This window comes from Lactuca serriola, chromosome 3 (genome assembly GCF_051521515.1).
Source record: "Lactuca serriola cultivar US96UC23 chromosome 3, Lser_US96UC23_V15, whole genome shotgun sequence".
Classification (NCBI taxonomy): domain Eukaryota; kingdom Viridiplantae; phylum Streptophyta; class Magnoliopsida; order Asterales; family Asteraceae; genus Lactuca; species Lactuca serriola.
In genome coordinates this window covers 45,700,451-45,723,997 of record NC_136410.1, presented here as the reverse complement: position 1 = coordinate 45,723,997, position 23,547 = coordinate 45,700,451, and the positions used below count along the sequence as shown (strand labels likewise).

General features: G+C 37.9%; 2 protein-coding genes across 5 annotated transcripts; one reads left to right on the top strand and one right to left on the bottom strand.

Annotated features, from left to right (window-relative positions):
* The first annotated feature begins 9,972 nt into the window (after nt 1-9,972).
* Nucleotides 9,973-13,202, top strand: LOC145092121 (uncharacterized). Of its 4 annotated transcripts, XM_079030025.1 has the most exons (10): nt 9,978-10,521; nt 10,719-10,924; nt 10,988-11,078; nt 11,180-11,279; nt 11,955-12,011; nt 12,239-12,356; nt 12,469-12,551; nt 12,650-12,711; nt 12,811-12,892; nt 12,972-13,202. In XM_079030025.1, the coding sequence occupies exons 2-10, from the start codon at nt 10,753-10,755 to the stop codon at nt 13,026-13,028; spliced, it is 822 nt and encodes a 273-aa protein (XP_078886151.1). In that variant the 5' UTR covers nt 9,978-10,521; nt 10,719-10,752; the 3' UTR covers nt 13,029-13,202. The 4 variants fall into 4 exon arrangements, with proteins under 4 accessions (XP_078886150.1, XP_078886151.1, XP_078886149.1 ...); XM_079030023.1 differs by having other exon boundaries at nt 10,722-11,078; XM_079030022.1 differs by having other exon boundaries at nt 9,979-10,521; nt 10,719-11,078.
* A 160-nt stretch (nt 13,203-13,362) lies between these two features.
* On the bottom strand, nt 13,363-17,254 carry LOC145092119 (inactive leucine-rich repeat receptor-like serine/threonine-protein kinase At1g60630). Its single transcript, XM_079030021.1, has 2 exons — nt 15,400-17,254; nt 13,363-14,084 (listed from the first exon to the last, which is right to left on the bottom strand). The coding sequence occupies exons 1-2, from the start codon at nt 16,706-16,708 to the stop codon at nt 13,420-13,422; spliced, it is 1,974 nt and encodes a 657-aa protein (XP_078886147.1). The 5' UTR covers nt 16,709-17,254; the 3' UTR covers nt 13,363-13,419.
* Nucleotides 17,255-23,547: the final 6,293 nt, after the last annotated feature.

The window sequence follows — 23,547 nt, the reverse complement described above, 5'->3', positions numbered from 1 at the left end:
TGGGTTCATGGTCCGAAGTTCGTTTATGATCAGGAAGGGTTTGCGGTCTGAGGTCTCGCACTTTGCGTTCGATCCTCGCAGCAGCGGTTACGGCTCAGCAGGCTCGTTCTCGGCCAATACGTGATTCAAGCGAGTCTTTGGCCAACAATATTCAAAAAATTCTTGGGGTTGCAAGGATTCGAACCCGGGTCACACGAATCATCAACCAGACGCCTTACCATCTCATCTAGCAAGCAACTTGATACTCTCCTTCCCGATTTAATTCGAAAGGACTCCTTATTTCGGTTACAATTTCGCAATTTTGACAATTTCAGCCCAAAATTCAATTTTTCAATTTTTCAAATTTCATTTTCAACCCAAAATTTTGATTTTTGACTTTTGACCTTAAAAATTGACTTTGACTTCCAAGTTTGACTTTTGACTTTAAACTTTGACTTTCTCGTTTAACATTCAAATTTTCAAATTTAGCTTTTCGGTTTGACTTTTTAATTTTGACTTTTAAGGTTGACTTTTGATGTTTTTAAGTCAAAAGTGAAATTTTTTTAAAAAACAATGAGTTCCTCAAACATTCCAGTCAATGAAGTTTCTTGTTCTCAAACTTGCATTAACACTGTTAAATTTTTACGTGAGCAAATTGAATTAATAAAAAGGGAGAACGAGGACCTTAGATGGGAGGGGTACCAACTTAGGAAAGACCATAAACCATTGAAAGAACAACTAGAGGCCAAGACTAAGGATTTCAGGAAACTACAGGAAGACTATAGCAACAAGTGTGTCAATTATATATATCTTCATAAAGAACTTGTTGCTGTAACTGAAGAACTCAACACATTGAAAAATCGTTTTGAAAATGCTGATTTCCATTTTAAAAATATGATGTGTCAAGTGAAAAAGTTGCAACAATGATTGAAAAACAATTAGCATTCAAAGATAATCAATCTAAGGGTTTAGGGTATCATAGTGTCCCACCTCCTTTCAATGACAACTATAAACCACCCCTTGAGACTAATGAGGTAGAGATACCTACTCAGTTTGGCCCACTCCCTGAACCAGCTTCAGTTAAGACTGAACCATCTGGTCCTACTGAGGTTATTAAGGTGAATGTTTTCTGATGCTTCTACTCTATGTGCAGGTAAAGGAATAGAGGATGAGAACAAGGAGAACACTACTGAACAAACAAACGACTCATTGAACTTTGAATCTGTTGCTTCTAATCAACTTGTTGTGGGTAAATACAGGGCATAAAAACAAGCAAATCAGAGTGCCTGCTGCAACTGTGCTTGTGGGAACAATAAGAGACAAGGCAAGGGCACGCCACCAGGGGCAGGAAGAAACAATTCCTATGTGAAGAAAAAAGACATGTGTTCACTGTAGAACACCTGGACACATTGCCCCAAACTGTCCAAATCGCACATACGTTCCCTACTACGCACAAGGTTGGCAGAACACGCCAAGAGGGAGATACTTCAAAAGAAACCCTTCGAGGCCACGTTCAAACAATGCTGACTGGAACGCACAAAAGGCCAAGAATCAAAATCCCAAAGTCAAGAAGGGAATGATGGACAAGAAGTCCAATCCAAGAGATGCTCCAATGAAACCAAGACCGGTTAGGTCAAAGTCATCTCGACGATCGGCTTCAAGTACAAAATCAAGTGTAGAGACACCCATTCGTTCAAACAAGAAATGGGTTAAACTCGACTATAGATGGGTTCCGAAGGTTTACTCTCCCAAATCACCTAATGACTCTAATATTTCTTCATCTTATGTTTGTGATAAACAGGATATGTCATGGGAGATAGTACCGTGCAAGGATGACAAAGGTCGACCCAATTTCAAAATGGATTGGGTTCCAAAGACCAACTAATCCTACATTGTGCTGGAGCTGCTATGGAGGAATATCATCAGAATCCGATTTGTTGATAGTGGCTGTTCCAAGCACATGATAAGGGACATCTCTCAACTGTACAACACTTAGAACCTTAAGTAAGAGTATGTGTCCCTTGTGGGAAAGGAAGAAATGAGAGGATCACAAATGGGGTTTGTGCTTAATGATGTGAAGAATTTTTGGGTATGTTCCGAGATTGAAACACAGCTAAGGCTGAATTTGTTGTTGCTTACGTCTTCAATCGCTGACTTTCAGTTTGAATTCTTTCGATACTCCTGAGTTTTTCTTAAAATGATTCATTTCAAAGACAAAATTCTTTTAATTTTGCGCATTTATTTTATTTCTACCCCGTGCTCAATTTAGGGGGGGGGGGGGGAGAAATCAAAATACAAAAAAAAATTAGAAAAATAAAAAATTAAAATTTTACATTTTGTATTTTACTTTTGTTTTTGGTTAAATTTGTTCACATTTTCTTATATGCACAAATTTAGGGGAGAATTAAAAAAAAAACAAAAAAAATATATAATTTCAAAAATACAAAAATATTTCATTTATGTTTTTATTTCTTTTTTTCAGAAAAATCCCAAAAATAGTGTTTTTGTGTGTGCTAAGTTTGCTTTTTTTTTTAATGTTTATCTCAAAAAATTTCATCTGTCTTAAAAAGTGAATTCAGGAGAAGATGAGACTCAAGGAGACTGTATCGAAATATTCTAAGAAATAAGAAGAAACCTGAAAGTGAAAAGGAATTGACGGTCATTGCACTTCACACTACTTTCACAAGGAATTGACGGATGTTTCTTATGCGAGTGATAGACTCTTTCATATTGAGACATATACTAGTCTTAATAGGAGTCTTCACATCAAATGTTAATGATCAAATGTCATTTTCACCAACTGACAAAAGACCTCGTACACCTCTATATATACTGGACCTGGGCTGGCCTTGGGTTTACGGCCGTAAACAGGCTTATGGCCGTAAGCTCATTGTTGGGTCGTAAACTACATATAGACTACCACAAGCTATAATTGACCAAAAGAACCTATTACATAGAAATCCTAGACCAAACCACTAATTAGACCCTTTAATCTCCCCCTTGGTTTGGTGTTGGCTTTAAGTCAATCTTTGTCCACGATCATTACATCATCCAGCCCCATCGCTCCATTCCACATCCGCTTGTTGATAATCTCAGCAACCATAGTGGTGTATTCTTTCGCAGCAAACTCAAAAATCTCCTCAGCAACCTGAATCTGGAAATGGCTCAAATGGTGAATGTGCCATTTTCTAAATTGGAACAAATCCCTTTTGTCATATAAATGAATGCACCCCTCCTTTAGTTTGATGACAGCAGATGTTGTGGTTTCATCAAACACCCAGTAAAGCATAGAGCTTAGAGATCCATCCGAGTAATCTTGAAGCACGGGAATTTGTTTGACCTGATTTGTAGCAGGATTCCGGTTGAATTTTTTTTGACCTGAAGCCCCAAAAACATGGTCATATCCCCCAACGAACTCATTTCGAACCTCTTTTTCATAACCCCTTCGAATTCCTTGTAAAGCTGAGAACCGGTCGACCCAAAGATAATGTCGTCAACATAGATTTGAACTATAATATGATCACTACCAACATGCTTGATGAACAAAGTTTGATCGATAGTGCCACGAGAGTAACCATGCTCGAGCAAATGCTTTGTTAGAGTCGCATACCACGCTCGAGGAGCTTGATGTAACCCATACAATGTCTTGTCCAACTTGTAGACATGATTAGGAAACTTAGAGTCAACGAACCCAGGGGGCTGATCAACGTAGATTTCTTCCTTCACCTTGCCATACAAGAAGGCAGTCTTGACGTCCATTTGGTAAATGGTGAAGTTCATGTAAGAGGCATATGCAAGGAAGATACGAATAGCCTCCAAGTGAGCTACTGGAGCATAAACTTCAGTGTAATCAAGACCCTCGACTTGTCGAAACCCGCGAACCACCAATCTAGCTTTGTTCCACACTATAACCCCTGAATCATCTTGCTTGTTTCGATAGACCCATCGTGTGTCAAGAGACTTTTTGCCCTTTGGAAACTCAACCAACTTCCAAACCCCGAGTTTCTCAAATTGATGTAATTCTTCATGCATTGCATCTACCCAGATGGGCTCATTCAAAGCCATTTCAACATTCTTTGGCTTTATTTGAGAAATAAAGCAAGAGTAAAGACAAGTATTGACATCTCCACTCTGACTTATGGTTTTAACGTTGTCGCTCAGCTGACCAATGATGTTGTCGATCGGATGATTACGTTGAATCCTTGAGGGTATTTCCTGGCTGATGTCATTAAGCGAGACAGGAAGATTGTGAATGTTGACACCTCCCTCATTTGTTGATTGAGCCGCGCCAGACGACTCTGCCACAAACTAATTTGAAAAATCTTCAGGAAAGAGTAGCTCCATAAAAGTTGAAGTAGCAGCGGAAGTATCTTTGGACATGAACTCTCTTTCTATAGGAGTGAGTGGTGTTGTTTCAGCATCAGGAGTAGTATTTTGAACTGGAGATTTCAGACTATCAGGATGTACATATGACTCCCCCTCAGGTGAAGCAAAGGACTCCCCTTCAGGCGAAGCAGGAGTCTCCCCCTCAGGTTGTGAAGAGGATACCGTTGGAGGTCTATATACAACTTCTTCGTCTTCGTCTTCAGAAACATTCTTCGAACCGGAGACAAATCCAGATGAGCTACCTGAAGACACATTTATGGATTTGAATAGAGATGTGAAATCAAACAACCAATCCGGATGTACTCGAGCATCCGTCTCATTTTCTTCCAACCAACGCACGTCATAAGATTCTACAACTTGCTTTGTCTTCTTATTATAGACCCTATAAGCGGTGCGAGCAGCACACCCTACGAAGTAACAATCATTGGCTTTGACATTAAACTTCGGGTTGGACTCTAAGTGAAGAAGGGTGCAAGGGCAACCAAATACACGGAAATAACTGACTGAAGGCTTGCGACCGTATAGAATCTTGTACGGAGTCTTCATTTGAGCTTTGTTGATCAACACGTGATTCTGAACGTAGCAAGGAGTGTTTATCGCTTCAGCCCAAAAGAAGACTGGCAGTTTGGAGTCACACAACATCGTCCTTGCAGTGTCTTTTAAAGTTCTGTTTCTCCTCTCAAGAACACCATTTTGTTGGGGTGTGTGAGCAGAGCTATATTGACGCATAATACCCTTTTCTACACAAAAGTGATCGAGTACAGAATTCTTAAACTCTGTTTCGTTGTCAGTACAAAGCGCCTTCACCCTGTTGTTACTTTGGTTCCCAATTAACACAATGAATTTCTTAATTAGATCAGCAACTCTAGCTTTATTTGATAGAAAGAAAACCCACGTAAAATGCGAGAAATCATCAATCATGACTAGACAATAGGAATTTATGTTAATGTTGAGAACGTTTACTGGTCCAAACAGATCCATATGTAGTAATTGAAGCACCTGACTAATTGAGTTGACCTGTTTTGGCAGGTGTGGTTTTCTATGATGCTTACCTTGGGCACATGACATAAACTTCTCAAATGTGATAAAGTCCTTGACAGGCAAACCCCGGACCATCTCATTCTTTGCAAGAAGATTCAAGTTCTTGGCGTTAGCATGACCGAGTCTTCGGTGCCATAACATTGCATTTTGTTCGGAGATCTTTGAAAAGAGGCACGTAACTTGTTCTGGAAGATTGCTATTCATATCTATGATGTAAGCATTCCCATCCCTTTTAGATTTCACAAGAATCCACTCTTATGGGATGACAAATCCTGGCTTGAGAATCATACATCCCTTGCTGAACCCAACCTTCTTGTCAGCACTCATCCCCCAGTTGTTCTTTCCGGTCTTCTTGGCAAACTGTTTCGCCCTGAAAACTGCCATGGCAATTTGCCATGTGAATCTGATCGAAATCGAAATCGAAATCGACAAATGACAGTCGGGGTGGAAGATCTCCAGCTACAAGTGCATTGTAGCAGTTGACAAGTCATGTAGCAAGCGCGGGATTTTCATCACCCTCCTTTCCTTTTGAAGAAGAAGCCACGTAGGAGGAAGAAACAACTTGAGCAGCTACGAACGATTGGTTCTGAGAGAGAGGTATAACTGATGCAACAGGAAGAGAATAAGCTGATGGAGTGGAGAAGGACTGAACCTGAGCTTGCTGAGCAGCAAATGATTGACCTGCAGAAGAAAAAGTGAGAGATGAAAGAGCATTGTTAGAAGAGATCCCAAGGTTCCCAGCTAAGTATGAGTTCACATGGTTTATCTCTCGCTGCTTGTCATCAATATCACAGGCCTTAATGACAGCCATCACTTCAGCAAGAGAAAGTCGGATAAGATCCTTAGTCTTCTTTATAACAACTACATTCATGTCCCAAGACTTTGGGAGAGCATTCAGTAGCTTCTTGTTTATCTCAGACTTTGTGTAAAAAATCTCGGCTACAGTCATTTCAGTGTTAAGAGATGTGAACCGCTGCAGCCGTGCTTCAAGAGTTTCTCCAGGAATGTAGTTGAACATATTGAACCGTTGTCGCATCATATCTTGGCGACTCTCCTTCATATCTTCATTCCTTTCATAAACCTCGACTAGGGCTTCCCACAAAGCCTTAGCAAAAGTGTACTCCCTAAAACCTTGAGCAATTTCCGGAGATAGAGCCATGGCCAAAGTGGCCAAAGCCCTTTCTTGCTCTTCAACCTTCTCGAAGTCTTCATCTGTGTAGTTTTCCATCTTCTTGTCAACCACTTGCCCTGGAACAGTAGTGGTTATTCTGACAGGATCTTTTATTATGCTTCTTCAGATTTTGAAGTCCTTCATCTTGATGTACTTTTCAATTCTATACTTCCATTATGGTAAACTTTCAGCGGACAGGAGTCTAGGAATTCGGGTGGTTGTTCCCATTACAAAATCCAGCTCGTGGTGGTGTGTTTGACTTTGAGAATCCATTAATATTAAATTAATATTAAATAAAAAAATTAAATTATTTAAGAATAAATTACGTTTCTGGTCAAACACAAGTTCTCAGTCAAATTAGGTTTGCGACCGTAAAATAAGTTCACAGTCAGGGAGGAGTTTGCGGCCGTAAACTCTGTTCACGGTCCGGAGTTTACGGTCGTAAGGTGTTTCCAGTCAATGATCACGGTCCAAGAATTTAAGTTTCCGGTTGATGAACAATCCCTATTCACGGCCCCATAACCAAGTTCACGGTTCAAGAACTGATGGGAGTTTGCGGTCGTAAGCTACAATTACGACCGTAAGCTAAGGTCGTAATCTCCCAGAAACTTGAGAAAAGTGCAGTTTTTGAATGAAACTTGAAACCCTTTCGCAGCAAACACCAACTTCAGTCGCAAACAGATAAGAACACGGTCAAAAATCGATTGTAGAGTGCTTTTGACGTTGGTCTTGCTCTGATACCAATTGTTAGGTCCTAAAACGGATCTTACCAATGATCAAATAGCAAACACAATCAGCTAACAATAAAGAATGAGTAGAATCGAGAATAAACAAGCTTGCACACGCTTTTTTATTAGGAATAACGTCTGGTACAACTTGTGGTTACAACAACTGTGAACTTTGAGGCATCAACAACTGTCAAAAGACCTAGTACACCTCTATATATATTGGACCTGGGCCGGCCTTGGGTTTACAGCCGTAAACAGGCTTACGGCCGTAAACTCACCGTCGGGTCGTAAACTACATATAGACTACCACAAACTATAAATTGACCAAAAGAACCTATTACATAGAAAGCCTAGACCAAACCACTAATTAGACCCTTCAGTTACAGTGTGTGTGGTTGGGTTGAGGCGATCCTGCTTTGTGCTGAAGGCCAACAGACCCAGGGTGGTCCGGATAGACTGAAGGCCTGCGAGGCGGACCAGTCGGGCCGAAGGCCCGGAGAGCGGTCCAGATAGGCTGAAGTCCCGATGAGGGGGTCCAGTCATATTGTAGGCTCTGTGTGCATGTTGTTGTTGGTTATGTTTATGTGGTGGTATTTTGGGGAAGACTCATTCAGCTTTGGGCTTACAATTTTTGATTATGTTTCAGGTACTTCAAATGATCGTGGGAAGACGAAGGCTTGATCGTGCACCTCCTCGTGTTTTGTGTTATGATTTATGGGAAAACTCTTATGTGAAACTTATTTTGAAAACAAATTGTAATGAAGGATGGTTTTGTGTTTATTTAAAAAGTTCAAAATTTCCAAATTTTTTATGAGCGTTACTGTTTTAGTCAAGAGAAATTCGATCAAATTGATCCTACGAAGATATATTGTTACATTCTAAAGCCTAAAGGATGTTGTTGGCGGCTTTTACCCCTATCAATATTTTGACCATTAGGTTGTGTCCTTGAGAATTTGACCTTGCTTCCCTTTGATATCCATTAGTGCAACCAAGCTGTGAAAATGTTATTTGTTTAAATTGTGTGCGACAACGGTTTAACACCCCATGACAACTCGGCCAAGACTTAGAATTGTCAAACCAATTCAGCACTTAAATCTTAACACTTCCGCACTCTCACCCATCCCAAAATCTCACATACAAGCCCTTCAAGATTCAAATTGGAAAACTGTTATGCATGATGAATTTCAAGCTCTTATTAAAAATAGCACGTGGACTCTCGTACGCGCCCCGAAGGAGTCAACATCGTTCGTTATATGTGGTTATTTAAACACAAATTTCATGTTAATGGTTCTCTTAACATGTATAAAGCTCATTTAGTGGCAAATGGAAAAAGTCAACATCTCGGGATTGATTGTCATGAAACTTTTAGTTCGTTGGTCAAACCGACAACCATTTGTACCATTCTCAGCCTTGCCGTCTTACGCTATCGGAATGTGTAACAACTTGATGTCAAGAATGCATTCCTACACGACCATTTATCAGAGATTGTCTATATATACCCCCCCCCCCCCCCCCCGACTTCATTGATCATGCTAAGCCACAACATGTTTGTCGTCTCCAGAAATCTCTCTATGGACTTAAGCAAGCTCCCCGAGCATGGTTCCAACATTTTGCTAGCCATGCAGTTCAACTTGGTTTTCAACATAGCAAAAATGACTCATCTTTATTTGTTTTGAGACAGGGACAGGAGATAGCATATTTTGCTTATCCATTATCCTTACATCATCATCCTCTCATCTTCTTCGTCGACTCATAGACTCCCTCACCCCTGAGTTTGCCATGACCGATCCGGGCTCGTTGAACTACTTCTTGGGATATCTGTTTCTAGGTCACCTACATGCATGTTTCTCTCTCAAAAGACATATGCCACAGAGCTTCTCCAACGTGCTCATATGTCAAACTGCAACCCATGTCGCACCCATGCCGATCCGCCCTTCAAGCTTAGTGCTCATGGTGACCCTGTTTTTTATCCATCCATGTACCGCAATCTTGCGGGAGCATTACAATATTTGGCATTCATTCGACCAAATATCTCCTTTGCGGTTCAACATATATGCCTCTATATGCACGACCCTCGAGAGCCCCACCTCCAGGCTCTTAAATGCATTTTGCTCTACCTTGGTGGCACCCTAGATCACGGGCTACAATTATATGCCTTGTATGCATCTACTCTCACAACTTAATCTGATGCTGATTGGGGTAGATGCTCTACGACACGTCGATCCACATCAGACCACTGTGTTTTTAATGAAATCTCACTGGAAATATACTCACTATTATAAATTTATGTGATCATTAATTTAAACTCCCAATCAAATACAAATGGACACTATGTTGTTGGTTTAACAATTTTGTGGAAAGGAAATAAGTTTTCATTTTATGGTCATATTATGAAAGTTTAAGAGTTGAATAATAAAGTTTTGGTTCCGAATCGAACATACTCTCTTCACTGTCGGTGGTCACAATATTCATCAAATTCTATTAGCATTTGATAACAATAACACAATTTATCGTTTTTACTATATGTTAAAAATTTATAAAACTAAGTATTAGGTTTTTGTAAAGCAACCAAAATTTAGTAGACAAAGTATTAAATTTGATAGAAACCATAGTACTCCTATCATCATCTTGGGCATTGGGTGGAATTGTGACAAGTGTGGCATCAAGTTGCCTAATGGGATTCGCACTTTTGCTCAACTCCAAGATCTGCGCGACCAAAAAATCTTAAAAAAGCTTCAAACAGAAAAACTTCATTCAACTTCCATCCCCACCTCTGTTTTCCCATTGGCCAAAACCCTTCTTCCCATGTTATTTTACCCTCCACCACTAAGTAGACACCAAAAGTGCATCGTCTCTGTGCTCTAAGCACCCAAAAGCAAATGAAGGTAGCAGCAGTTTGCGTCGTGACTGAGTGATGCGTGTAAAAGGCAACACAAACAGCCAATTAGAGCATCCCTTCTTCAAAAGTAGAGGCATTTAGAAAGCTCTTCTCTCTTTATCAATCTCTGCGTACATGGTTACGTTACTCGTCGTTATCAGTATCGCCTTATGGGATTTTGATGATGAATCAATGATGTAACTTAGAAGATTTCGGATATGAAGGTTTCTTTCCGTGGATGTTATTTTTTATTCTTTTGGGGTTCGTAAAAAAGCTATTTCCAGCACTAATTTAGCGCTTCTACGTTCGATGTTTTACGAGTTTCGGATTAATTGAAGGTTGGTGTTTGTGATTTTCAATGGGAGGCCTAATTTCGATTTGTATGTGAGGAATCTAGGGTTTAACTTTTGGGGTAACAAACAATAGTTACCAGATTCTCTCACTTTGCAAACTCAACGCTACATAAATTCAACACCCTTTTTCCGAATCAATACTCTTATCCATAGATTCATCTACAAATACATTGTTTTTGCAGCAGAGCGTAGTAATCGCGTACTGGCACACAAGTCATGGATACGGGTTTTCACCATGAACAAGCTTTGAGCTCTGCTCTGAATCGACACGCCATATCATTCCAAACAAGTGCGATTAACAGTACAACTGAGATGCTTATGATGGGTGATTACTATCGGATGAATAATACCACTACTACACCAGACATGATGTTTTCTGGGAATTCTGGTATGTTAAACAACAGTTCAGGATTCGCAAAAGTTAGGACTTCTAGTGCTTCTTCTCTTTCAGATACTGCAATCCCAGGGTTGAAGCATGACGCAGGTTTGGCTGTAGAGTGGTCTGTTGAAGAACAGTATAAATTGGAGGAAGGAATTTCCAAGTAAGTATCTTGTTCCAAGTTTATAAAGATTCATGTTTAATTTCTAATCTTAACTAATTTTCTTGATTTCTATGCTCATGATTTGTTGGATATATATGTAGATATGGTGATGAACCGAGCATCATGAGGTATATCAAGATTGCTGCTACATTGCGTGATAAAACTGTTCGTGATGTTGCCTTGAGGTGTAGGTGGATGACGGTGAGCTTCTAATTTATATTTTTTTTTGATATATTGGTTAACCTTTAAAAAAAAAATTAAGATAAGAACATAGTATCATAATTATCAAGAAGGTCAGAAGGATAATAGAAATACATTTGTAGGGCTATGAAGGATCATAATTGAGGTATATGCTGAGATTCAAGGGGAAGTTTATTTATGTAATTTCCCAAAATAAACTCAAGATTTACTTCTCTGGAGCATTAGTAAGTAGTAATCATCACAAAATATTCATAAACATTAATTTTGGTCCATAAGATTAATCCATTTTGTCAATATTGAAGTGATATTTCAGATATTTTCCTAACAATCAGACCTTTTTTTTAAAAAAAAAAATAAACATGTTAAATGATACATCCATTACATGAACTTAGAAGTTAAATTGCAACATGTTCCCAAGAGAAGTGCTTTTTGAAAAGTATTACTTTACACATATATGTGAACGAGGAGTAGCAATAACTAGAGTTCGTTAAAGTGCAATAAATTGTTTAGAAGTTAGATGGAAATCTTTATTAAAAGTAAGACTGTTTGAAAAAAAAATGACATGTGTTTTTTAGTAAAATTTGCCAAAAACAAGAGTGGAAACTTGAAAAGATGCATTTGATGAAATATTGAACTTCTTTGTTTAGAAGCTTACTAAGATGAGATATTTGGCAGAGAAAACGAAGGAAACTTGATGAACTTAAGATGGGAAAGAAGTTAAAAGATAAGAAGGTATGTGCAAATAAAAGTGTGTTGATTATAATTAAAATATCATGTAGAATACATCTAGAATTAACACACAATATAAAAAATTCATTCCATTCGTATATGCCAAAGTAACAAACATGATCATGGAATGTAATGCTCATTCCATTACCTTGCTTATTCCATTCCTTCGTCATTCAATTCCATCCAACTGATAAGATAAACCAGCATTCTAAATTGTCGTGTTTTTCCAGGATAATTTGATGGAATCATCATCAAAGCCAAGTGTATCCTCAATTACAACTTTGAATGTGGCTCCATTTTCAGTTACCATGAATAACCGATTCCAAAGTGGTGGCATTCCTTTTGAAGGTTGGTATCATTTGTAGATTCAAAATTGTATTGATAGGGTGATAGGTTGTTAAATTAATTGAAGGTCTTGAGGATATTATCGATTTGATTCTACTTTGATTGATTTATTCAGCATTGAGCTTGTCCACAAGGCATCTTTTGGAACAAAACAAACAAGTTTTTGGTCAGATTTCAGCTAATATTTCTGCACTCAAGGTGATTAAGTAGTGTTTTTGAGTTTTGAATTTGTTATGTTTAACAAACTTGTTATTGCAAGCTAATGTTTTTATAATTATAATATCCAATAATGACAGCTACGGGACAATGTCGACCTCTTTAGCCATGCCAAAAACAACATAACTACTATCTTAAACGAGTAAGTCACAAAATCACAAGACTCCAATTTTGATTTTAAAGAGTCAAACATATTACTTTTTCAAGTCAAAATTTTGATGGGTTTTTTTTTTTTTGGTAGCATGAGATACATGCCAGGGCCACCACTGCCTGTATCACTAAATGAAGATCTTGCAAATACTATTCTACCTACTACAAGCCAGGTAGCTCTCTTTTCATGCCTTTAGGGGTATTCTCGTCTTTTGCACAAACTAAATGTTTGTTACTCCTTGATGATGACAGACAATGACGTTTGGGTCATCAAGCAGAATGCATATGAAGCAAGAGCCAGATTATTGAGCTGAAGAAGCATTTGGTTGTAAGTATAGATTTAAACCTGTTGTAAATTATATACAGATCGACCGTTTTGGGTGTATTTCATATATACATATATATCTGATGTTCAAGTCGACGATACCAAAACTTGTAGAAATATGCCATTTTTGGAAAAAGCTAAAATGATTGATTGGCTTATTGCTTGCTTCTTCCCCTCATTGAAAGATTTGTTTTCTAAGTCAAACCTAAAAGTTACATTTTTTCTTAACTCGTGAGAAGTCATCGGTATCATTAAAATTATCACACAATTACAGTACCAATCAATAATAATAATAATAAAAATGAAAAACTTTACCCCTACACAAATTCACGAATCAAATTCAATTAAAACTCCTCCTTAAACACAACCAATGAATCATATGCTCAAATGTTCATCCCTGGGTAAGCTCTGAACAGTATCCGACCATCTTCCTGGTGAATGGTCACTACTATTAGACGACACATGAGCCACTTCAGCTCTCGTTTCCCTAATCATCCTCAACACCTCCTTCATCACCGGTCGATTCTCAGGCGCAATCGAGACACAAGCCATGGCGATGTTCAGAAGTGCCGCCAGTTTCTCCTCTGCCGCCTCGTTGCCGGAGGAAGTGGGTTCATCGCCGGATTCGGTTTCTTCTTCTCTTACGGATTTCACCCATTTAGGGATGTCTGACCCGTGTTCCAAAACAAGGTCCTGAAATGGAGTTTTTCCGGTGAGAAGTTCTAACAGGAGGACGCCGAAGCTGTAGACATCTGCTTGTTGGGTGATGGGTTTTCGTGGGTCCCTGGATTCCGGGGCCCGGTAGAAGAGAGAAGAGGCGCTTGATTCTTCAGGGAAATCGGGGTTTCTAAATGACATTAAACCGTAATCTGTGAGGCAGGATTCGAAATCAGAGCCCAGAAGGACGTTGGAGGATTTGAGGTTTCCATGAGTGAGGCCGGGGTTTTGGTGGATGTAAAGAAGTCCGGTGGCTAAGTCCTCGGCGATCTTTAAGCACGATGTCCAATGAAGAGGTTTTCCACCGGCTGATGTTCTTGATCCTGTAAAATAATTATAAAATAATATTGATTTTGGCTCCCAGAAGCGATTCTAAACAAAATGTTAAAAAACCAAACGGGTACTGAACCGGTTTACTTTGTTCCGGTTTTCTGGCCAATTTAGTGTGGTTATATTTAATATATATTTTCTACATAAAATTACAATATACTTTAATTCACGCCCATTTTTTTAAACGAAAAATCCAGTATCAAATACAAAAAATTTAGAAAAAACATCACAAAAATTGCCACATGATTTTTTTAACAAATAGTGGGATGTTGAGATCTATTTTCGATACCATTTATGTAACGTCTTCCCATATTGGGACCATTTCTGTAAATTTTGTGAAACACAAATAACATTTCTATAAATTTGGTATAGACATAGACCATTTCTGTAATTTCATAAAACATAAGGATCATTCTATTATTTTTGTATTAAACAGAGACCATTTATGTAACTTTGTAAATCACAGGGACAGTTTGAAACTTTACTACTATGCAGGGACAATTTCTGTAATTTTGTAAAATATCGGGACCATTTATGTAATTTTGTGAACCATGAGGACCATTTCTACTTTTTGTAAAATACAGGGACCATTTTATGAAATATTATGGTACTTTGTACTTTTGTTTTTGTGGAAGACATTGACCAATTTCTGAAACTGGCAGCTAAATGAACAATTTCTGCTTGTGCTAAGTAATTGAAATTTTAAGATCCCCACCGCAAAAAACTTTATTTTTTAGTAAGAAATATGATTTTTGCAATAACAATGAACAATTTCGCATGCAAAATCAAAATTCAAAACTGATTGTTACTAGAAACTAGAAAAATCGGCTAGCAATAATTTCGGTTGTCAAATCTATCCTATTCATTTTCTTTTTATTCAAAAAAATAATAATAGATATAAAAGATAACGTTGTCGGTTGTTTAAAAACTAGGACATGGATCCCGACCTTTCCTACCTAAAAATTCAAAGTTTTCGTCACTCTCCGATTTCCAAAATCGAAATAAATATATTTTTTTTTCTAGCGGGAGCTATTTTATATTGACGCCTTTTTTTTAATGATCACATTGTAATTAATAGTTTAATTTATTTAATCTTTATGGAAAAACAATTTATTTTTAATTTAAAAGTTTTGCACATATCAAGTTCATTTCAGGCCTTTTGGGGCATTTGTAAACTATTATAAGTAAAATGGTTGTTATTTTAGGAATGACTTTTTTTTTATATATACATTTTAAATATAAAGAGTTAATTAAAGATAAATTAACTTCAATTAAATTTTAAATAATATGTTAGGCGTAGGAACATACCGTGGATGAGAGAGAAAAGGCTGCCATTGGGGAAATAATCGTATACGAGAAGGCGTTCTTCTTTAGCCTGGAAATAAGCCCTGAGAGGCACCAAATTTTGGTGTCTCAGCCTTCCGATGACGTCCACGTGTCTCCGAAACTCCTCCACCCTTGGATACCTAGCGTCTTTCAGCCGTTTCACCGTCACGATAAACCCCGACTCCATCACCGCCTTGTACGTGCTCCCCACCGTACCTCTTCCCAGCGTCTCCGCCGACGCTTTCAACAGATCCTCCAAACTATAACTCATTTCCGGCATATCTCCACCACCAAAGAACACCAATTTCCCCATCCCACCACCTTCTTCGCCTTCTGGTGTCAACCCACTTCCCCCATTTTTCCCACTACTGCTCGCGGCGCCTCCGCCAGCACCACCCACCGCCGAGACTGCTTCAGTTCCTTTTGCTCCCACCTCCGGCGCCTTCTTTTGCTTCTTTTTCAAACAGATAACTAACAATGCAATTACAGCACATAATAACAAAAACACACCAACCGAACCGGCTATTATAACTATTTTCTTGATTTTCCGGCGATTGTGCGATTTGCTTGTGCTGGGTGGGGTCGGATTCGCCGGGCTAAAAGACGGGGATGGAGCAATATTGCATGGGATACCAAACGCATCGCCACATAAATCAACATTATCGGTAAATGACGTCGAGTTGAATCTAACCAAGACGGGGGTCGCCGGGATTTCGCCGGAAAGCTGGTTGCTTGACAAATTCAGATATCTTAGCCCACTCTGATTCAAAGGTGGGATTTTTCCTGTGAATCTATTGTCATCCAAGTAAAGAATATACAGTCTCTGTACATTGAGCAACGAGTCAGGAATGTCGCCGGAAAGACGATTACCTGAGAGCACAATGGTTTTGAGGCGGTGAAGGGTGGTGAGAGACGCCGGGAACTCGCCGGAGAAGTTGTTGTAAGAAAGGTAGAGTGATTTGAGGTTCGCCAATCCAGAAAGCTCTGGGATTTCACCCGAAATGGAGTTTTGTTTAAGACTCAAAACGCGAATCTGATCCAACTGATTAAGACTCCTTGAATCCAATGTCCCTCTCAAATTCACATTTTCAAGAACAAGTTTCGACACTCTGCCTCTCAAGCATTCTCTAACTCCTTCCCATTTGCAGAAATCGGTTCCAATCCATTGAAGAGAATTCGACGGATCAATCGATGATTTCAACGCCAAAAGTGCTTCTCTATCATCACTCAATCCACATTCAAAGCACAAAAAAACCAAACAAACGAAGAAAACACCCCCATTTCGCCTCATCTCATCCGGGTGCGTATTTGAACTCCTTGAAAGCAAATCCCAAAAGGTTTTTTCAATTAAAGATCCATACAAAAAGACACTTACCTTTTCGCTTAGATTAATCGAAAATGGGGTTTGAATAAGGGGAGAAACAGCTCAAAATCTAGCGATTTCTTTCTTCCTTTTGTGGTAATGAATGGATGAATGATTGGGGAAGAAAGAAAGAAAGAAAGAGAGAGAGAGAGAGAGAAAAAGGGGCCCTTAACAAAATTCTTCCCAAATTATATGTCATTATCGAAGGATTTCCGATTTGACCGAAAAAGTCCACATCTTTTCATCTTCAAGAACACAAAAACAGTAGAAGAAACAAAGCAAGAATCAAAACCCACCATGGGAACTGGTTCTTGAGTTGGATCAGAGAGATTATGCAATGGATCTAATATGGCTTCCTGTGTGTGTGTATGTGTGTGTTTCTTGAAGTAGTTGTTTGTAAAGACTCACGGACACATGGATGAGTCTACACGTGAAGTTAATCAGAGCTTTGTTAACCCCAATAAATACCTTCTACACTATACATACACACACAATTTGCTTAATTCAAATCTTGGGTTATAAAATCCAGTTAAATCTTTGAAGCTTTTTAAGCATTTATTTCATCACTTTATAACAATTTTCTCTTTCTCTTTGTCTTTTCGTTTTTTTCTTTTTTAAAATTTTTAACAAAAAATGAGTAATAACTTCAAGATAAAAGGTATGAAGGAAGCTGGTGAAGAAATTAAAGAGTGTGGGTGGTAGTGAATAAGACTGGACTATTTAAAGTGGTTCATAAATCTGTACAAAGCTCAGCCAACCATGACAGACAACCGTCTTTGGTTATGGATGTCTTATATTTACTGTCAGATTATTAATTTTTTTTTTTTTCTTCTTCTTTTATCAGGGTTTGGAATTCTGTATGTGACAGAAATTCCATGTTATTTGGCTCATTTTATCTGGTTTTCTTGAAAGTGGATTCCATAAGTTTGTACTTTCTCTTAATTTTTTTGTTTTTTTATGAAGGAAAAACGGGTCGATTTTTTGATCTTTTTATTCTTTTGGTACCTACATTTGAGTATATAACCATTTTGTTTTGTTTTTACGTAGTTTTATTTTCATGTGCGTCTGTGTGGTCAAAGTCACATCTCATTGTCATGTGTTGGACCATTTGATCATAATTTGTCTAACTAACCTTAGATTTGCTGGACTAGCTTGAAGTTCGAATGATGTGCTTAAGTTTGATCAAAATCAAAGTTATTCAAGTTAAATCTTCTAAGAAACATCCTTTTTATTCTAATTATTAGATATCTCTAACAAAGTAAGACATTAATTAAACTGAAAAAGATTTATACAACCACAATTATATATTAGAATAATTACATTCAATATGCAAATGCAACTTACCAAATGCAAGAGTAAAATTTGAAGTAAAAAATGGGAGTCGACATGTAATTGAAATGTAGCCTTCCATTTGAATGTTTCTACAAATTCTAGAGACTTGATGATGTCAACATTCACAATTTCCATTTTCATCTCGTATGGAATCTCAACGATATTCCAAAAGGGTAACTAACAATTATAAAAACTTGTGAGACAAATAATGAGTATAATGTCATAATTATAACAATCCACGAACATATAGATAAGTGTCCCTGGAACCCACATAGCATGACCCTCAATATACATAATAAATGAAATGAACATTCGGCGTTTACTCATCCATGTTATATAAGTGATTTTAATATCACCAAACAAATTAGAGTAATGGAGAATTATATGAATGTTAAAGGAGACTCAAACTGTGATTTAATACAAGTTGGGTGATGTAGATAGTATTTGTATAAGACAAGTTTGGTCCTGACCATGACGAATGATAAGGGTCACGGGCAACATCCCTTGCTAGGGATGCCAACGATACCAAAAGGTGTGAGAACTAGACTTCTTGGCTCGACCCGCCCCTGAATTCTTCCGCTTCATAGCCATCGACCCCTGCCCTTGAATTCTTCCACTTCCTAACTCCCAACCCTGCCCCCGAATTGCAAGATCACCATCGCCCTCGTTAACCTGTTTGGTCGTGAACCCTTGTTTAACCTTTTTTTACTCTAATTTCACTCGTTTATTTCATTTAACCTTACATATTGCACTATTTATTCAAATACAAAACATATGTTACACAATGGCTACTCTAAGTATAATATTTCTTTTTATAAATAAAAATAGCTTACTATAAGGTAACTCCCCCCCCCCCCCCCCCCCCCCAAGACGTATTCCGGATCAGGGTTGTAGATCGTAACACCTCATTTTCACTTTACACTATAATTTAATATAAACGCTTATTTATGAAATTCAAAGTGGAAATATATTACTATTAATCCAAAGTAATAACCATGAAAGTTTTAGTAGACGTTAATACGAAACCGTGAGTATAAAGATCGCAAAATCTGATGACATATGAAGAAATTATGATTTTTCGAAGTTACACGTTACAACGTATTGCGTCAGTATTTATTATAAAATACGAAACGGAAATATATTACTTTTTAGCCAAAGTAATATAAAAGAGATTTGATGTCGACGTAAATACGAAACGGTATATATAAAGAATGTCGAGAACGGAACTCGTATGAAGAATATATGAATTTCGCAAAGTCATTCACAATATAATCTTTATAACATATAAAGTGTAACAACCATAAAATTCAAGCCAATTTAAAACTTTTTAAAACATTTCAAAACCATTAAGCATTACAAAATTTGTTTTCAAAATAGTATAATATCAGAGTAACCCCGAAACAAGGTCATAAACATGAGGAGTTGTACGATCACACCTTTGTCTTCCCGCGATCATCTGATGTACCTGAAACCAAAACTGAAATTGTAAGCCTAAAGCTTACCGAGTTCCCTCAAAATACCCATACACATAACAATATACATATAATCACGAACAACATACTATGGGTCCAGCCAACCATCGAGTTGGAATACCCCAGGCCCTCAACCATCCGGTTGGAATGCCAACATACTACGGGTCCAATCATCCTCGGGATGGAATACCCCAGACCCACAACCAACAGGTTGGAATGCCCACATACTACGAGTCCAATCATCCTCGGGATGGTATACTCACGGCCCACAACCATCGGGTTGGAATGCCTAGGTCTATTGGCTTTTGCACAAAGCATATAAGCCTCAACCACCAATCAAACATGTGCACATATATCATCTAATCACATAACAGTCTATAGACTGACAAACCGATCTAACAGATCATAGCAACATATAACATCCTATCTACTAGGATATTGATCTAACGGATCATAACAACATATAACATCCTATCTACCAGGATACTGATCTAATGGATCATAACAACATATAACATCCTATCTACCAGGATACTGATCTAACGGATCATACAATACTCGAGCATATAACATATCAGGATAACAATCCAAAAGGGTCGGCCTTGGTGCCTTAGACCCTCGAGTATAGTGAGGAAAGTCACCTCTCAACTGTAGAATCGAAGTGATGATCTCAAACTCTCGAAACATGGCCACGAACTCCACCACCTATATTTACCATATGACCATTTCCATAAATTTCCCAATTTACTAAAATACCCCAGAAGTTAACTAGTCAACCCTTGGTCAAAGTCCAAGTCAATGTTCAAGGTCAACAGTCCATGTTGACCCGACTCGTTGAGTGCAGTTCACCGAATCGTCGAGTCCTTCCTGAACTCGAGAAGTCGTGAAATCCCCCGTTGACTCATCGAGTTTCCCTGCAACTCGCAGAGTTCATGCATGTCCAAATGTCGGGAAAACCTTAGCTGACTCGTCGAGTCATCCTACAGACTCGTCGAGTCCATGCAGAAATCCTTGCACGACAATCTTCATCGGACTCACCGAGTTGGCCATGCAACTCGTCGAGTCCCTTCAGTCCTTTCTCCATCCAGACGATTTTAAGCTACTGCAAAGATCCATATTGTAGATCATGCTTCCCAAGGCATGTTTATCACGTAAAGTTGCAAACTTTACGTGCATGCAAGGTCTTAGGAGCCAAAACCAAGCTAAAGAAGAGATTCTAGGCAATGGAAATGCACTATCATGCTAAAGGCTGAAACTTTATGATTATAAGGACCAAGATGAGCCTAGATCTGAAGTTGCAACTTCAGATCTTGGTTCATCACCCGAAATGAAACACCAACATGCTAAAATGGCCCCAAAATTCAAATATAGAAGGGTCTAGCTAGAAGGATATCAAGGTAACAACTTGATACCTTCAAATGATGCCATTGTAAGGAGATTTAAAATAAATAAAATCAAAACTTTTCTTTTATTTAAAACTTGCGGAAAAACTTATCCTTACAATGCAAATCCATATGAAAAACTTTTTGTTATCTATTCTTAAGCAAAATATCATAACTCTTAAGTAGCAACTCAAAATTTTGATCTTCGAACCATGCAATCGAAATCCATCTCTTCGCGATTAGAATTAGCTTACACTTCCTTTAAGCTTCCTTTCTTCGATTCTACAAAACATCAAAATGTGACCTAGTCACATCATGTATTAAGAATCTTCAAATAGGAACTTAATAGAGTCAGATAATGGATTTTACCTGAAGCATAGTTAAATTTGTTGACTTTTACCATCCTTATGGACTTTCAGGTAAATTGGGCAGCTTTGCAACCAATGCCCCTTATTTTGACAAAAGAAACATATGGACCTTTTGGGAATGGTACACGAGACTATCTCAGACTTAGCCTTTCTTTTTACCATGTGGTCAACCGGGTTGACTATGATCGATCCCTTTCCATTGGGAAGAGAAAGCTTTTATGAACTTCTAATATCACCATTGTCAATGTCCATGTAAGTTTGGGAAGTTGATCTTCCAATCAAATTTGCTTTACCAGTGCCCTAAATCATTGTTGATTCAACAGCAACAAGCAAATAGGTAAGATCATTAAGGGTCATGTCATAGTCTGTTACACAGTAATCCTTAAAGAACTTACCATGTGACTTAGGAAGTGATTGAAGAACCTAGTCAACAGCCAACTTCCTTGAGACTTTGACACCCAACTCTCCCAGCCTGTCAATATGTGACTTCATCTCCAAGATGTGAGTGCACATAGACTTGCCAATAGGGCTTAAGTGACCTTGACCTATTCAAGTCTTTAAACTTGTGGGTTAGGTAGAATCATTTGGAGGAGGTGGAGGAAGAGAAGTATGATTTCCATGATCCAACCACGAGACATCATCTTCATTAGGAAAGCTTTTTCCAAGAGATTTGGGAATATCATAGTTGTCTGAACCAGACATATACAATGGGAGAAATTCAAGTTAGTTGATTTAAGTCATTAATATAACACCCAATATGAAATATTAAGGCTAGGACCCAACACAATATTTTATAACTTGGAAGAGGGATGTCGTAATCCAAGCAATAAAATATTTGAAGGTAGGTAAATGACGATTTACCAATTTCCACCATGAAAAACAAAAAAGAATTTTAGGTCTTAAGTGAATTGAAACTCCTAGATCCTTTGAGATTCATTGAACTTTTCAATGGCATGTTTAAATCTCGATTATGCCCTCTCAAGTTTGTGATTGGGATGTCGAGGATCACAAATAAGGTGTGAATAACCATGCAAATTAACTTGGTACCCTTTAATTTTTATCACCTAATCGATGTGTCGGTTACCCAAACGTGCTCCACCAATCTATGATAAACATTAAATTACCCTTTTCCACTCTTAATAGTCCATGTTAGTGTGTCGTTTACCCACACACGCTCCACCAACGACTTGGTAAGGTACAAAGTGCAATTTCATAGGTTAGCACCAAATTCACATTTTCCTAAGTAACTAAGTTTGAGAATTTATAAGTGTTTAGTTACTTAGTGATTATCATTATACTTTTAATGAAGGGAGAGTTAATGTCCTGTCAAACCCATTCGGCTAACGACCCTCTACCAGTCAAGGAAGCGGTGGGTGAGAGTGGACACCCATTAAACTGCCATTTTATAGGTAGTAACCTTATACCACCCCCCCCCCCCCTTATAGACCGGCTTTGTGAATGAGGCCTACTAACAGTAAGACTGACTTTGTTCTTATACATATATAACTATTAACTATTAATATTATAATAGTATAAGGGTTGAATTTTAACTTTTTTAAAATTCTATGGGTTTAACGTGGAATTAAAGTATTCGTATGGGGAAACTTAACAAATTCCAAAACTCGAGGGCAAGTTTTGAACAATTCAAAACAACTTTTGGTTTCCATAACCTATGAGTTTAAAGTAGTTTTAATGAAAAAATCTACAAGCTCCATAACTTGAGGACAAGTTATGGAAGACTTTAAAGCATTTAAAAAAATGAGACTCTTCATTTTTATAACTTATGGAAATCTTATGAGTTTTAAAATCATAAATGAGACTTTTCATACAACTTAGGACAAGTAACAAAAACACATTTTATGAACAACATTTAGATCAATTTGGATCGAAAACAAATTATCACATAATTTTTCTATTAATCTAAGCCAACTCATAAGAACAAGATAATTCATATCAAACAATTTTCATATAATTAGCCTAACCATTAAACTAATACAGAACATGAATCTATTGACAATTATCTATTGAATTGGATTAGAATAAACATTACAACATCAAAGACATGTTTATAGGTTCAAAAACAGCTTAGAGTAATGATTCTAGTCCAATCCCAACCTTAAAACTCGAAGATATGCTGTCAGGGGCTCCAACTCGCCGAGTGCAAGAACAAAAATGATGAGTTGGATGAGTTTGTACATGGACTCGTCGAGTTC

Excerpts from the sequence above, each read along its gene's own strand:
- LOC145092121 (XM_079030023.1), top strand. The coding sequence starts at position 10,753 with ATGGATACGGGTTTTCACCATGAACAAGCTTTGAGCTCTGCTCTGAAT. Across the intron at positions 11,280-11,954 it reads TGAGGTGTAGGTGGATGACG|AGAAAACGAAGGAAACTTGA; the intron begins GTGAGCTTCTAA and ends GATATTTGGCAG. Across the intron at positions 12,357-12,468 it reads TGGTGGCATTCCTTTTGAAG|CATTGAGCTTGTCCACAAGG; the intron begins GTTGGTATCATT and ends TGATTTATTCAG.
- LOC145092119 (XM_079030021.1), bottom strand. The coding sequence starts at position 16,708 with ATGAGGCGAAATGGGGGTGTTTTCTTCGTTTGTTTGGTTTTTTTGTGC. Across the intron at positions 14,085-15,399 it reads CCTTTTCTCTCTCATCCACG|GATCAAGAACATCAGCCGGT; the intron begins GTATGTTCCTAC and ends ATTATTTTACAG.